The sequence below is a fragment of the Sesamum indicum genome, linkage group LG11 (genome assembly GCF_000512975.1).
Source record: "Sesamum indicum cultivar Zhongzhi No. 13 linkage group LG11, S_indicum_v1.0, whole genome shotgun sequence".
Lineage (NCBI taxonomy): Eukaryota > Viridiplantae > Streptophyta > Magnoliopsida > Lamiales > Pedaliaceae > Sesamum > Sesamum indicum.
This window is the reverse complement of record NC_026155.1, coordinates 3,628,927-3,644,119: the sequence shown is the minus strand read 5'-3', so window position 1 is coordinate 3,644,119 and position 15,193 is coordinate 3,628,927. Positions and strand designations below refer to the sequence as shown.

Genomic DNA, 15,193 nt, shown 5'->3' with positions numbered 1-15,193 from the left:
TAATTTAATTAAAATGAAATTTTGATGCACTAAATAAAGACCCATTGGCTATAAGGTTGACTTTCATTGTTGGAAACTAAAATTGACAAAGTTGCGATTTTGAAAAGTGCAATTTGAGTGTATATGGTGTGATTGGATCATACCATGTGGAGAGGGACTTGCCTAATAAGATTGAGTCGAATGAATCTAGACATATATTTAATCTCCTATACAGACCATATATAATGTGAAATATATCACATAGAAGAAAACACAACATATCTCTAACCCTACCTAACAAAATTTGTCGGCCCCTATCTCTCTCTATCCCAATAATTCTCTAGCTCTCTTTGATTTAGTATCAAGTGAAGAGTTGTAGAGAATTGTAATAAAAGAATATACATTAATTCATAGTGTGATTCATTTTTTATCACCTTCGTCCAAATTGATCTTGATTTCCTCTAGAAAGGAGATCAAGATCATTCTCCTTTTGGTGTGATGTGGATCATCTCTAGAGGACTTATCCTATGGAGTCTAAGGTAAACTGGTCGGATACGCTTTGTCGGTTAAAATGCAATGAAAGAGTTAATTTTCATTTACATAACGCGACATCTTTCATTCGTTTATCTATAGCCTGGTATGCAAAGAATTCTTATTTTCTATTTTAAACCTCATACTACGTTGAATGTCCGAGAACCACCAAGGGTTCACCCTTTGGTCGTAGGATCAAATTTTAATTATACCTACTTTCTCATTATTAATTTCATTCCCACACTTTTGTTGCTTGTTCCCAGGCCGATCCACTCCCTTCAGTGTTAGGAACATCACCAAGTTTCTGAGTAAGACGGTTCCATTTGGTTAGAAAACGACAATGATTTTTTATGATTGCCAGTGTCATAGTAGTGTAGTAATTTCAAAGTATTGTGAGGGCAATTTCCTACCAGTGGATGATTTGATGGGGCTAAGATTCTGCAGAGATGATATAGAATTCGTAAGCAATGCATCGTTTCGAGCAACAGGTGATTTGGAGGTTAGACGAGAAAGATGGGAAAAAATGCATCCCTTGACCATTTAATATCTATTGTTGGAATAAGAAAAAAGTTTATTAAGCTTATTATTAAGGGGGTATGCATGGAAACCCTACCCGTGCAGTTTGGCATTAAGTGAGCAAACTTTTGGGAGCAGTGGGGGTCTCCAAGGGCTGGTTTGAGATATCTCAAATGAGTATTTGGAATCCCTGGACGGAAAGGTGATGGTACGGACCCATATTTAGGCCAAGAGCCTATGTGTTGATGCAACGTTGCCCCACATACTGTGGGAATTATAGGGCAACACCTCTAAGCTGATTGAGTGAGGCAAGAACTCCAATGCCTCGTGAACTAACTCGTGGCATGGGCTATTAGGTCTAGGAGTTCGCAAGGTTTTGTTGGCTAAGATATGTGGTCATGTGGAAACGTCGCGCTATGAGCTAGTTGGGAAATCATGCCGACAAGCAAGAAGGCATGTTGGACATGCCATGTGGGCTTATGGTTTAGCATGAAAGGTTGGCATACTGAATGAGCTTCGGAGTTATGGTTTAGCCCTAGCTAGGTGAAGAATGAAAGATGGTCATGGTGACGACATGGGCCGATGATGCACTCGGTTAACGTTGGGCATGAGATGGGAATTTTGGATATAGGATTAGCCTACATCGCTAAGATAGAGCAAGGATGCTCCTCGCCATTGAGAGATGTGTCAGAAGAACTCAAGAATATGGGCTAGATGTATAGCTGGCAAACTAGCTAGTTGAGGATGGACACGTAAACAAGCAAGGGTGGGGAAGCTATGAGCCTCGACTAACATGGTCATTGTGAATAGACGAGTGGACGGGCACAAGGTGATGCACCAGTTGATGTTCAGATGTCGTGTTAGTGAACTTCAAATATCCAATACACATGACGGGTCATCATTGGGACTTGCAATGTTGAAAGACTAGTCGAAAGTTGAGTGTAAAATGTGCCACTCAGACGAAAAAATATTACATTACGAAATAAAAGAGTACGCCATGATATTGTGGTGACTTAAAATATTTGAACTTGTGGAGATTGGATTAATTTTATGCGCTAGTGGAGACGGGATTTAATTTCTAGTGTGTTAATAGAGTTGCGGTGAGGATGTAAAATTTGTTATTATGGGATTACAGTGATTAACTTATAATAATATATTTGATTTTTCCTAAACTCAACTTCTATCATATTGGTAGGGTTATGAAGAATAAGTTGAGCACAATCTCAACAAACTATTGAAAAAAAAAACCCTCACAGCGGTTAGGTTTATTTAATAGAAATTGCTATAATGAATTTATTTCCACCTAATTTTCTCACTATAGAAAAGGAAAAAAAACACCAAACAACCTGATCTGATTTTTTAAAATTATTTAAATAGTTATATTTTAAGTTAAAATTCTTAATTAATAACATAGAAAGCCTATGAAGAAAGAATTTGTAATTTATAATAGGATAAATTACAAATACCTCTCTTGAAATTGACATAATTACGAATACTTTTTATTATTTGAAAAATTACTAATAGCTCCTTGATTCAATCGTATAACAATTAACCCATTCTGCTAGTCTTTGTTAAGTTTTCATCCATTTTTTTGTGGTAAACTGACCAAAATGCTCCTCTAAACTAAAAATTATCATTTGATTTATTTTTAAAATTTTCTAATTTTTTTATCAACAAAATGGATAATTTTTCAAACTTTTTAATCCACCTCATATTTCCATCCAATAATTACATAATTTCATCAAATATTAGGGATGTGTTTGTAATTTTTCAAATAACGAAAAATATTTATAACTATACCAAAATTTAGGAGAGGTCATTGTAATTTATTCAATTATCCTTTCATAATAAGTATTTTATTTTATAAAATTAATTGAACTAAATTGCTAGCTTTTACACGATTATTGTTTTGAGATAGGGTGCAATGGAAGAATTTATAAGAGTGTACGGGGGCTTAAGTAATGTAACTAAAGAAAAAAAAGGGAAGAAAGTGAGAAAAAACTAGAATAGAGGGGGTAAAGTGGATTTTACCTTTCTTGAATACACTCCACATCATGAACTACACCAACGCTCCACTGGCGGAAAGAAGTGGGGAAAAGGAAATAAAGAAAGAATAAATGGCAGTTCAGTTCGCAACTCTAAACCCTCTTCAAATTCAAAGAGGAATTTCAGTTTCTTTACCTAGAAGAACCCAATTGTTTCCAAGGGCTGCAGCATCAGTTTCATTGCCATGGGAGGAGCAAATTCCCCCAAATGCCCTTCGCCGGAAGCGCGATCCGTCTTGGCGGGGCGGCTTCAGTCTAGGGGTAGACTTGGGATTGTCCCGCACCGGCGTTGCCCTTAGCAAAGGCTTCTCCATTCGCCCTTTAACGGTACTCCTGACGCGTACAAAATCATTTTATGTGTGTATGTGTCGTACGTTTATGTATGAATAGATGAGATGGGTTTTTGTGGTATTGTTGCTAGGTTCTTGAATTAAGAGGGCAGAAGCTTGAGCTTAGACTTCTTGATATTGCTGAAAAGCAGGTTTGAGAAGAAAGGAATTTGCTTTCATTGTCCTTTTTTTTTATGTGGGATTTTTCAGAGTTTATTTTCTTGATATTAGCTTTATATGGGGTGGATTGAATATTTTGCAAGATGATGAATCTGTATGGATTGTTAGGAAGTTGATGAATTTATAATTGGGCTTCCAAAGTCTGGTCAAGGGAATGAGACAGAGCAATCGAATAAAGTCCGTAGCGTGGCTGGGAGGCTTGCAGTTCGAGCTGCAGAGAGGTACATTTCCTGCTACTTGTTGATCTCGTGAGGTTAAAATAGTTGAACGAAAACCAACATAAGCACAACAATAACTAGACAGACGAACAACTCAATCTAAAGGATAGCTTTATAATCTGTTTCCTAGAATGTAGAGATCTCTTCTTTCCCAGAGGTTGTTTATAGGGAAATGCTGGCGTGTACGAGCTATGAATTTCCAATAAAAAAAAGTCAAGAAAGTTCCTATACTCACATGAAGTTGATATCTAAAATAGCACTCGACCAATAATCAAGTATTCTGACTAATACTTACATGTTAATAATAGATTATGCCAGAGTTCAATTCAATTATATGCTTTTGTTTATTTTCTCCCATACAGAGATGTGAATGTGATTTCTTATAAGCTTTATTGCTCTGTTAATCTGTTTTTCATTTCTGTAGTTCGAGTGGCTCTAATTCTTGGTTATCTTATCATGGTCTTAGAACAATGTCATAGTTATCATGGATCTTGATTCTGCATCAGGGGGTGGAGAGTATACCTGCAGGATGAGCATGGAACATCTGCCGAGGCTCTGGACCATATGATAGCCAAGTAAACATCTCTTCTGATCCATCTCTAATTAACAACCAATGTCGATTGTCCAATCCCAGCGCATCTCCTCAACTAGAATGCTATATTGTTTTATAGCATTTCGTTGAAATGTGTGGATGAAGTCTAAGGTAGAGCATCATATATTTTGTTTTGAATGTTCAGGGGCCTCAGTAGATCTGCTCGTGAAGGGAGGATTGACGCTTATGCTGCTGTGGTGAGCAATAAGCAACATTGTTATACCTGAACTATTTTTTCTTTCATATTCATGCTTAACTACCTGTTGAGTTAAAGAACTCCTTGGTGTCACCGTAGTAAGATAAAACATGGTGGTATTGTCAGTCACCAGACTGAGATGCAATGTTATGTATGATTGCAGAAGGTGCTTGAAAGATATTTTTCATATTCGGGGAATGGAATAGAACTTGTTATACCCAAGCAGGTGGAACTCCAGAACAAGCTCCGGCAAGGTCCACCCAAGGATGTCGACTTTTTCCCAGATGATTAACAAGGTTGGTAAGTTACAAGCTTTTGTCAGCAAAAAGGATATCAGCTTTTTCCCAGGGGAACTGCAAGGAGGATAAGCTATAGGCCAAGGGATAAGCTATAGGAGTTGAGCTAGTTATCAGGGGAGACTCTTGAATCTGTTCTTATCGTACTGGAGATCCTTCAATGTGCATATCAATCAAGTCCCGGCACATGCTGACGCATGAAATTTTTTTATGTAATTTCAATTGTAATGCTAGGTTTTTATCATGCGTGTTTTTTTTTTTTTTTCATTTTAAATGTGCATATCTAGACATCAATACATAGAATGTGAAGATGCATAACGACAGACAGAAAAGTTTAGTTACAAATTTACAACTTAAGTTCTTGTGCTTTAAACAATAAGCAGTTTTCTTATACTTTTTTGCAGTAATTTGCCATGATCTTTTCCCCTGTTCAAGCTCTCAGAATTGTCACTTCAACTTGCACTGTAGGCTTCGTGTTTCTCAGTCTGAAGTAGAGCTATGTTGTATTTTCAACCTTCAATTTCCTATTGAAAACTGAGATACAGAGGTAGCAATTATCTTGGAAGGGATTTTGTAAAGCTCAGAAGAACACACGGCTTCCGACCGTCAAATAAGTTGTGTTCCATGCGTGCATCTCCATTCATATTCGGAGACTTCTGTTGTTGCAGTCTCTCTCAAAATCGGAGACTTCTGTTGTTGCAGTCTCTCTCAAAATGGAGTGGTTACGGCCTACACAGGACCCCCAATCTTGGGAGGGAGATCTCAGTGCAAGTCCAGCTTTACACTTGTAAATCCATATAAAGAAACTGGACTCTGATCTTCCAATAAGCTCAACTCAATTTTCCACATGTTTCAAACTATAAATATTCGCGGTCTTTCTTTCCCCCTGTTAAAAACATAATTTGTGGCCCTGTGGTGTTGAAGCATCAGAATCAGTCACCATGTATTTCTAGTAGAATCCTAGAATTTCCATGGCCGTCTTCTTGGAGAGCATGATGTTTCAAGTGCATGCCTACTGAAGCACCTGTCTGCAGAGAACCAGAGCAAGAGCGTGTAGATGCATGAAATTAGCATATATAACCAAAGTCGTATTGTGGATGTGCCAGAAATTGCAAATTCATTTACCTTTATCTAGAGAGGATCAGTTGCAATAGCAAAAAGGACCACGAGTTCCTCAGATCTGAATATGCCGCTTCTACGTCTGCCAATTGATGACACCACAAACTGTACCAAGATGCGAGTGGAAGATAAATACTTCTGAATCTTGCAAAAGCATAAAATGGATTGTGAATATTACAAGTACACAAGGTATATGAGGGAAATTACTGCATATGTTGCTCCTCAAGCTGGCTTTGGACAGTGAAAAGTGAGCTAGGATACTGCATATCATTGGGCACCTCAATTACCAATTCTTTGAACACTAGGATTCCCAAGCCTGATGAGCAAAAACCAATGGAAGTTTCTTCGCATCAACTAGCTTTCAATTCAGCCGGAGGCAATCTTCCCCAATGCGTTGAGCAATCAACGTGAAGCAGAAGCATACAAGTCCTGAAGGTAAATGCCAGGAATGAGAAGCTAGATACTGTTCATATTATCGTTGCACACCAATCAGCTCTAATCTGTTCATCCTTGAAGTCTTATCTTTACAGCCAAACGTCTTCACATTTCAAACAGATGTGCTGAAGATATTATTTCTTATCGATATAATTTTCAAAGGGCTAAACTTTCTTCACGTTGATACAAAGAGTCTCCAAAGTCGACATCTTGTAGTTGTTCCATTGCTTGCATGTATTGATTAGATAATCATCATAGTTGATACAGTGTGCTTGTAATTGGACAGAGAACACACGACACAAGGATAATATCTTACGTTACAACATGGAAACAAATACCAAATAACCAAGTGTAAGTCAGACTGGACATTAGCCCTTGGCCTAAGGACAAATTGCTCAGCACCCAGTTGACAATTTTCTTTTCTCTTTTCTTGAACCCATCTTACCACTTTCGGATTCTCTACATATAAATCCCACATTTGACTCCAAATAAAAGAAAACCCCTTTGAACAGCTTCAGCAACTTTCTCAGTTAGCCCATTAAACTTTTCAAGACTCATATATCAGTAATAAATATTTCAGCATCCAGAAAATCACTTTAGCTATGTAAACTTGGTATAAACTGACACATAATTATGTGCTGAAACACAGATCTATCTTTGTGTTTATGATCGAGTGTCTATGATCGAGTATGTAGCTAAATAACCACTTACCTGTTTACGCTCCAGACATCTTGTGTTACGTTTAAAATTTCAGTTACTGGTTTGGTTCATTAGGTTCAGAATCAAATTAAAATGTGAACTGGACTACAATTTATTAATTCATCACCTATTCTGTTCGTCTAAAGAAAAACCAGATTTCATTTTTTGAAGAAGAGGGTTGTGAGAGCATAAAACCAATGCCATATTGTATGTTTCTGGAGATTTTGCACACTGGTCTTTACCTATTTGTTTTTCTTTTGGATGGATGTGACATTGTTTTCTGTCTTTAATCCTATCTTCAATATGTGAGTGTTTTGATATTGCTGACTTCAGTATCAGCTCTTAGAGGCGGTTCTGGTAATTCTAGCACTAGGTGATATGCTGGAGAAGGTTCCGGGGTACTATTGGAAGCAGTAGGAAGAGTTCAGTTGTATTCTGCTGGTAGTATGTGGTTATGACACTAGGGAGGAAGAACCATCACAGTGGTAATTCAGAAAATCCAGAGGGTTCCCGAAATACCTTGGAAAGATTAATCACTCCGGCAATATTAAGACCCTACCAAATGACCAATGCTCGGAATTAACTTTGGGAGCAGTTGACAGGTAGGTTGGACATCCGGGTTTTCCTCATTGTGGAGGCATGTGAGCTCATTCTCCAGCATCGCATAAGCATCAGCAAATGCCTGCATCACGCAAGTATATAAGTAACCTAAATCAATGGGCTAAAATAAGGAAAGCAAAGAAACCACAAAGCATGAGCAAATAGATTCTTCCCCTCTGGAAGAAGCCATAGCTAAAATAACATAAGACCAAACGGACCATCAGGGCATGAACAATAGATTCTCCTCATCTGGACAATAGTCATATAGAAATGAAAACATTTTCTTTTCTAAACATGGGAAAAAAAGAAAAAAAGAAGACAAGGTAAAGCATCAGGTGGGCTTCGCCTCTGTGTCATCATAGTTTCCTTCCGTCCGGGTAAAGTTGCCATCATGGTAACAGATATCACAGCACGTCCACAGCTTGTACAAGTAAAACCCAAGACTGAAGGTTATGACAGATATGGTTGACACACTGATGTTACAAACTTGCAAGAAAATGTTCAGACTATCATAGATGTGTCGGGAACCCTACGTCATTTCATTATAACGGAATACAATGCGCATATGTTCATACCTAAAGTCTATACATTCACCTTCTAGTCAAATTATAGTAATACATAAACAAATATTGAATAAAGCAGGAGATTGGAACTCTTAGTTTCAAATTAAAATACTAAGGGGTTCACTGTTTCGTGTTCAAGTTTATTGAAGTACTGGATTTCTTATAGAGGATATAAAAAGCCCCAGCAGGCAGAGAAAAATTTCAATGAACTTTTTACTGAAAGGGAAAGATATTAAAGCAGTGGGGATGCTCAAATTAAGAGTGCCTCCCTGACCTTGATACACTGATGTATACGGAAACAATTTCTCCCAACATTATTTGTTAAAAATAGAGGATCGTCAATGTAAAGTGGATCAATGCTGCAAAAAGGATAATTAGTTAATAAAGCAAATGTAGCTCATGAAAACAAGCAAAGACAGACTCTTCTGGTACCTGCATCCACGTTCCCTGTTTAAATATAATCCACTTCCCTGTACTGAAATACGCATCTGTCGTGGGTCAAAGACATTCCTGAAGCAAATTTGGACCGACATGGAAGTTAAGATATTTTCCAATCACAAAGTGGGTATGGAAAAATGAAAATACAATTGAATGGAGATGGCTGACAATAGATTTGTCTGGTTGGAACTGAGTCTTCCGAAAATAAATTGAAAATGCTTCTTAAATATTTTCTAACAAGCTTTGACTTACCCAAAGAAATATAGAAAATCCATCAGAAGGCTTCCATAGTTCTACAAGATAATGTTAATCAAACAAATCAAATTCAGACATAAATATGATTTCTTTTAAGAAAAACTATAGGATAAGTTTTTCTGTTAACATAAAAACTGAGTAATAGGGGCTTGATAGCTCCATGATAGATGTGTATGATAATAGTACAGAATAGAACAATGAAACTTCACATAACACAAACATGTACATGTATGGGTTTGGATGCACTTATTATTAACAATACAAGCAGAAAAAAGATAAAATTGGTCCAACTTCACATAGCTGTCATTAGGGTTTTACAAATAGAAAACTATGGAGCAATAGGCCTTAACACTTCTTTGTTACTGTTCCAGTATAGCATGTAAAATGGAACTCAAATTCTTTTCTGTAAGAAAAAGGGTCCAAGCAAACACCTAGAAAGATGAAAAAACAAAGTACAGACTTGCTTTTATTATGGGAGAACAGTAGGCTATAAGCCATTCCCCTTACCTTCCTTATCTAATCCTGTGGCTAGATTAATGACGAGTCTATGGTCAACTGTAAGACACATTACCTTATACCTCAAACAAATTGAGATGTTAATTTCAATATTATGTTTGTGTTTATCCATCCACATTTTGTAAACACATGCTGCAGAAATCCTGCTGCGACTAGTATTGAGTAAGAATTCGAAAACATTGAATAATAAGAATAAATCAAATACCAAAATCAGAGTATCCAGTTGTTAGATGTTTCATGATTGAGATATGATCTTCTATTCATGCTCCAATGAGCAACACTGCCCAGAAAAAAATGTAAACCCACAGCAAATATGCATTTATCAGAATACAAAGCAGAACTCTTCGCATAAATGTTAGCCAATCATACTTGATTGATAGGTCGGCCATGATGATGCTCATGCTGCAGAAAACGTGTAATTAACAGTATCTGTCAAATGAAGAGTAACAGAAAAGGATCAGCATGGCATAAAGAGCAAACACACGTATCATGAAACATGAACTCTAGAGAGATGCAATTTGCAAAAGTGGCTCTCAATGCACTTCACATATTCATATAGTAAACAGAAAAGGTCAACGAGGACTTATAGGGGTATATGCAGCTGATGTCACAAATGAAAGCTAAGATGCAAGGAAATCAAACAGCAAAAAAGGATGAGGACACCTGTGTGTGCCATTTGTACTAGAAGACAGGCCAGGGCCATTTTGAATAAACAACAGACATATATATGCTAATATGTCAAAATAATACCGTTAAAAAATTCTTGTAAATTAAAATTGAGAATACAAGTTCAATCAGTTTGAACATGGCTACAGTAATGTCTCAAAATAAGAAAAGTACAGTAGTACACTAATTAGCTTATGACTACCCAAAATGATAAAACATTGGTTAAGAATTACAGGTGGCAAGAGAATAATCAGAGACTGCCAGAGTTGCATACTTCTTGGGAATTTACTCTTATTATGAATCTTTTCCTGCTCTATTTACATCATTTTTTTTCCTAGCATGCTCCTCCTTGAACCTAAAGGTGTTTCACTTTATAACCTGATAATTTATTAACAGAAATAATTTTGAGCCTGAAAGTTCTTTAGAGTATCACAGCAAGTTCTTGATCCTTTACAGACACAGAGGTCAGAGTATAAGTTGAACCACCAAAAATAGAGTCAGCACAACCCCAGTTCAATAGAAGCCCATAGTAGATCAACCAGATTAAAATTTACTAACATCTGACAGGATTTATGCATTAGCCACCTTAAAATAGGGCATAGCACTGATGAGAAAGTCAGGTTGGCTTGCAGAAAGACGAGACAGATTGCCGAAGAACATATTTCGGGGTTGGTCAAGGTAAAACTTAAACAATTGAAAAGCTCTTTCATCTTTAATATATGCCTCTAGATATACCATAAGGGCAAATCACAGACCTAACTTGAGGTTGAATCTAGAGAGAATGATCAATGATGTTTTTTCTTCTCTTCAATTCTCTCTACCTTTTGTCTCCACTTCTACTCTTTCTTTTTCCACCCAAAAACTACAAACACCTCCGGTTTTTCAGTTACGCTGGGCACAAACCAATTTGACTGCGAAAATCAATTGAATAATTCCAGAAACCATCTAAGGTCCTCAGAAGAGATTGTATACATATGATAGAATCTATAAGAAGCATCCTTCAATTATCTAATCAACGAAGCAAATAACAGAAGTGCAGGAGAAAGATCAACTTCACATCATTGTTACTCATCTTTCCATGCTGGCAAGTCGGGAAATTTTGGGAATCTTAAGTTTCTGGTGAGCAGAACGAGAGATTGACGCAAAATGGTTAGTGGAGATACCTTGAAGATGTACAAAAGAAGGCATTTTTAATTGTCAAAAGAGTGAATTGGGGTACAAGTATCTAAAACAACAATTATTACCTAATATCAATTAAACGCCAAAGGTACCACCACCCTTGCTTCTGCGTTTTCCAATTTTTGGTTCAAATTTAAGAGAATCAAACGCAACATACACTACAAAAAACATGCAAAAGAGTGCCCAAATCCAGCGAGAAGTTATACCGCCAAAGGGTGCCAGAAAGTCAAGTACCCAAGAGGCACCAGGGCTAGGCAGCAAATAGCTTCAAAAAATCATTAACCATGTGAAGTATGTTACAACTAAACATGTGAAATATTCTAAGAACTAAGATAGCTATCATTGAATGGGTAAAGGAAAAAAACCTAGGATACAACAATTTTACAACAGGAACTTACCAGACAATATGAGCTTAAACCACCTGAATAGGACTGGTCTAGGCTACGATCTGCCAAGAACTGTTTTAGCACCAAAGCAAGAGGCGTTACAGATGGAAACCGCTCAGTAAGATCTTTAACCTGTAAAGAGAACCAACAGTATCAGAATGAGTAAATGACCAAATATGCATCTTTGACACTAGTGCAAAACATATTGAAGGCTAAGTCAAATTGAAACAATCTGACTCCAAAAGTTCTAGAAAAGTACAAGCAGCAGAATACTATTTGACAATTTCAACATAAAAAAACTTCCCAACAAACAATTACCAGTCCAGTCGTCTGAAGTCCAGTGTGCGTAGGAGACTTGAAACTAATGTCCAGACGAACTGATTTGAATCCATCATTAGCACCATTCCTTATCTTACTCCACTTTGGTGAAGTAGTGCCCTCCAAACTAGCTGCATCAGTCTGAAAAGGGTTGCCATCTTCAGAAGCTACCTGATCTGCTTCTTCCTTAGGTGTTTGAACATTTGACATAGTTGTAGAGATGAGAGCAAGAGGAACTTCCACGACAAGCATTATGATAGGTATCTAAAAGCAATGAAAATGAGGAGGAAAGCATGAGACACAGATTGAAATTAATAGAAGAAAAGACAACTTTGTTGGTGGCAGTACAGCTGTATTTTCCACAATCTTGAGAGAATCACTTTTGACCCACTCCTGGTTAGCAAGATATCTAGCAGCATGCTGCAACAAGAAAAGCCAGAAGAAATTAACTCAATAATTTAGATATAGTGAAAATCCAAAAAGTTGGATTATAATATTATACAAATGATCAAATTAAGCTTGCTTCTGTATTATTATAACCAACGTAATTTTGTACCATCCTGCCTACCTGAAGACAAGTTTCTTTAATGCCATTGCGTCCCTCTAAGATACCAGCTTCTTTAATAGGTTCCTGAGAAAAACTGCATATGAGGTCTGCTTTCTATAGTTTATCGCTTGAAGAAAATTGAACAAACCACCCAAAGATAAACATTTACTCACCAAATTCCTCACAGGAGGAAGACAAACCACGAGGTCAACATCGCTAGATGGCAGAGACAAACCAGTTGCATTAGAACCAAAAATATTTGTTCTAGAGCGAGGCCACAAGACTTGGAGAGACCGTGTAACACGCTTGACAGCCCAGTTAATGTAAGGCTTCCTGATCAAGTTCTCAGCAGCTACCTTCAATATTGCAAATAACTATGTGAATCAGTAACTCGTGAGAAACAGCATCTAGTAATAGCCGCTCAAATTCCAACGCAATACATGCTAGTCATCCAGCACCCTATACCTGCTTGCAGAAAGAGTCAATTTCATCATGCAGAATATCATGAATCAGTTGCAGAGATGCCTTGCGAGTGGTAGAATTCTGTGGTTCAGGGGGTTGCAGAGGAAACGTAACATCTGGCTGAGGAATCAAGACAAGTGAGAAAGTGAAAAATGGAGTGAACATTAACCTGGAATGCCAGCAGAAGAAAGAATACTGTATGAGACAAAGACATACATGTTCCTGATCACGAGCTAACTGGGAAATTGCAATAAGCCGATCCTGAAGCAATCTTCCTACTAAAGGCTGCGTCAGCTGATGGGCTGAAAGGCTTTTGTTCCTCCAAGAAGGCCAAACTACCTCATTCCCTTCCATGGGTATGCAGGCTTCTTCAAAATTGACACCATCATGGAACCAACCTTTGACACCCCAGTGCCTTGGGCTTGAGCTACCAGATCGAACAGTAGGAAAACCCCTTTGTTTTCTTGAATCACCAACAGGAGAGGGTGGAGGTGGGCGAGGAGCACGTGGAACACAAAGCACTACAGGTGACGGTGGCCTCTTAATCCGAGGCTGCTCGCGTCTGTTTGGAGGAACACAAGGGCTTTTAAGATCATAACTACGCTTGAAGTCTGATCTTGATCTTTCTCTTGACATACTTGGGATGATTATTGGCCTCAAAATGGGGTATGGAAGTGAATCCACAGTCTTCACTTCTCCATCACCCGGAATATTGGGCATAGATCCTGAGACACTCTCCTCTGCACCAACATCAGTCATTGTTGAGGAAGAATGCAGAACCTTGCTGCTAATTTCACTTCCAGGCATAACATAACCAAGAGGACCCTGAGCCAAAGTATCAAATGGAGAGCAAAAAGAAGCAGCAGATGGAGAGGTCAAACCATTTGTACTATAAGAGGAGGAGAAGGCAACCATATCATCAACAGCCCTATTCATATCTGCTTCTCTCCAAGCCCAGGAGCTATCATCTGAACAAAGAGAAGGAGGACGAGAGAAACTGGCCCCTGGATGATCAGAAGGATTCCAGTACATCACACCACCACCAAAGTACTGACTATAATCCATCCCACCAACTGCATGTGTCTCTAACTCTTCTTCAGACATCCAGTGTTTATCATGCTCATCCACTGTTTCTTGTGAATTTACAACATCAGGAAAGTCCATCAGTTCACTGGAAATGGTCTTTTCATCCTCAGAAGTGGCAGCACCACATTGCACACTTTGAGCTGTGATGCCTTGATGAAAAGAAGATTGTCTCCTTGAGATAAACTCAGAGTCATAATTGCAAGTAACTGATGGAACTATTCTATTAACACCACGCACTGCAGGAGGCCAGTCTAAACTCATTGGCAAATGTCTAGATATAATTCCATTATATGCATTGTCAATAGGAGAATTTCGTACTTGTAAAGTTTGTACAAAAGAATGGTGGAAACGATTCTGCAAATTGTGACCAACATCAAGATGCAATCTGTCAGTGGCAGCAGGGAGATGTGTACTGGTTGAAAGATGAATTGGAGCTATGTTGGGCCACTCATAAGAAACGTATGCTGGCGAATTTATGGACCCAACTCTAAGGACACCAAGACTACCTTGCTCCTGAACCAGAGAGGTTTTTCCCTCCGGTTCACCAATAATATGTTTTCCTGAATAACCTGTCACATAACTTCTGCATCCAACTACTCTAGTGCACATCTCGTCATTATACTCGACAACAGGCTCAATCGGTGCACCGGAATCCGATCCAGAGTTCTGAGAATCACGCCCAGTAGTTTCAGCACCACTATGCACACTCTTGTCCAAGTATAGATGGCGTTTCAAGCAGAGACGTCCATCAGTTTCAGTAGAATAACCATTGTTCGCATGTTCTGAGATATCGTCTGTACTTAAATTACTACAAAAATTTGGATTTGCATCAGGCCTGTCAATCTGAACCACATTGTTTCCAGAAGTCCAATCAGACATGGAGGATACATCTTGAGAATTAACAGAGGCAGCAGAAACTCTGCTGCATCTTGATTGAGAACTACCAACCTCCGAACTATTGGAGCCAGAGCTTTTCAGCTTTTTCCTTTCTTTCCTACTTTTCCGTGGAGCACCTCGTAATTTTCCATTATTAACCCCTTTA

The 15,193-nt window shown here is 38.1% G+C and overlaps 2 protein-coding genes across 6 annotated transcripts; one reads left to right on the top strand and one right to left on the bottom strand.

Annotated features, from left to right (window-relative positions):
* LOC105173304 (putative pre-16S rRNA nuclease) lies at positions 3,029-5,051 on the top strand. Of its 3 annotated transcripts, none has more exons than XM_020697666.1 (6): positions 3,029-3,398; positions 3,493-3,552; positions 3,689-3,801; positions 4,305-4,373; positions 4,536-4,587; positions 4,753-5,051. In XM_020697666.1, exons 1-6 carry the CDS (start codon positions 3,144-3,146, stop codon positions 4,876-4,878), a joined length of 675 nt encoding a protein of 224 aa, XP_020553325.1. In that variant the 5' UTR covers positions 3,029-3,143; the 3' UTR covers positions 4,879-5,051. The 3 variants fall into 3 exon arrangements, with proteins under 3 accessions (XP_020553325.1, XP_020553326.1, XP_011093299.1); XM_011094997.2 differs by having other exon boundaries at positions 3,046-3,398; positions 4,750-5,051; XM_020697667.1 differs by lacking the exon at positions 3,493-3,552 and having other exon boundaries at positions 3,041-3,398; positions 4,750-5,051.
* LOC105173333 lies at positions 5,133-15,187 on the bottom strand. 3 transcript variants are annotated; one of them, XM_020697663.1, is made up of 16 exons: positions 15,100-15,187; positions 13,282-14,994; positions 13,069-13,185; positions 12,777-12,959; positions 12,625-12,687; positions 12,405-12,476; positions 12,057-12,320; positions 11,751-11,870; positions 9,877-9,936; positions 8,989-9,029; positions 8,731-8,808; positions 8,573-8,657; positions 7,655-7,817; positions 6,209-6,430; positions 6,008-6,106; positions 5,133-5,910 (listed from the first exon to the last, which is right to left on the bottom strand). In XM_020697663.1, exons 2-13 carry the CDS (start codon positions 14,758-14,760, stop codon positions 7,683-7,685), a joined length of 2,697 nt encoding a protein of 898 aa, XP_020553322.1. In that variant the 5' UTR covers positions 14,761-14,994; positions 15,100-15,187; the 3' UTR covers positions 5,133-5,910; positions 6,008-6,106; positions 6,209-6,430; positions 7,655-7,682. The 3 variants fall into 3 exon arrangements, with proteins under 3 accessions (XP_020553322.1, XP_020553321.1, XP_020553323.1); XM_020697662.1 differs by having other exon boundaries at positions 13,282-15,187; XM_020697664.1 differs by lacking the exons at positions 5,133-5,910; positions 6,008-6,106; positions 6,209-6,430; ... (1 more) ...; positions 8,573-8,657; positions 8,731-8,808 and adding an exon at positions 11,559-11,617 and having other exon boundaries at positions 8,983-9,029; positions 13,282-15,187.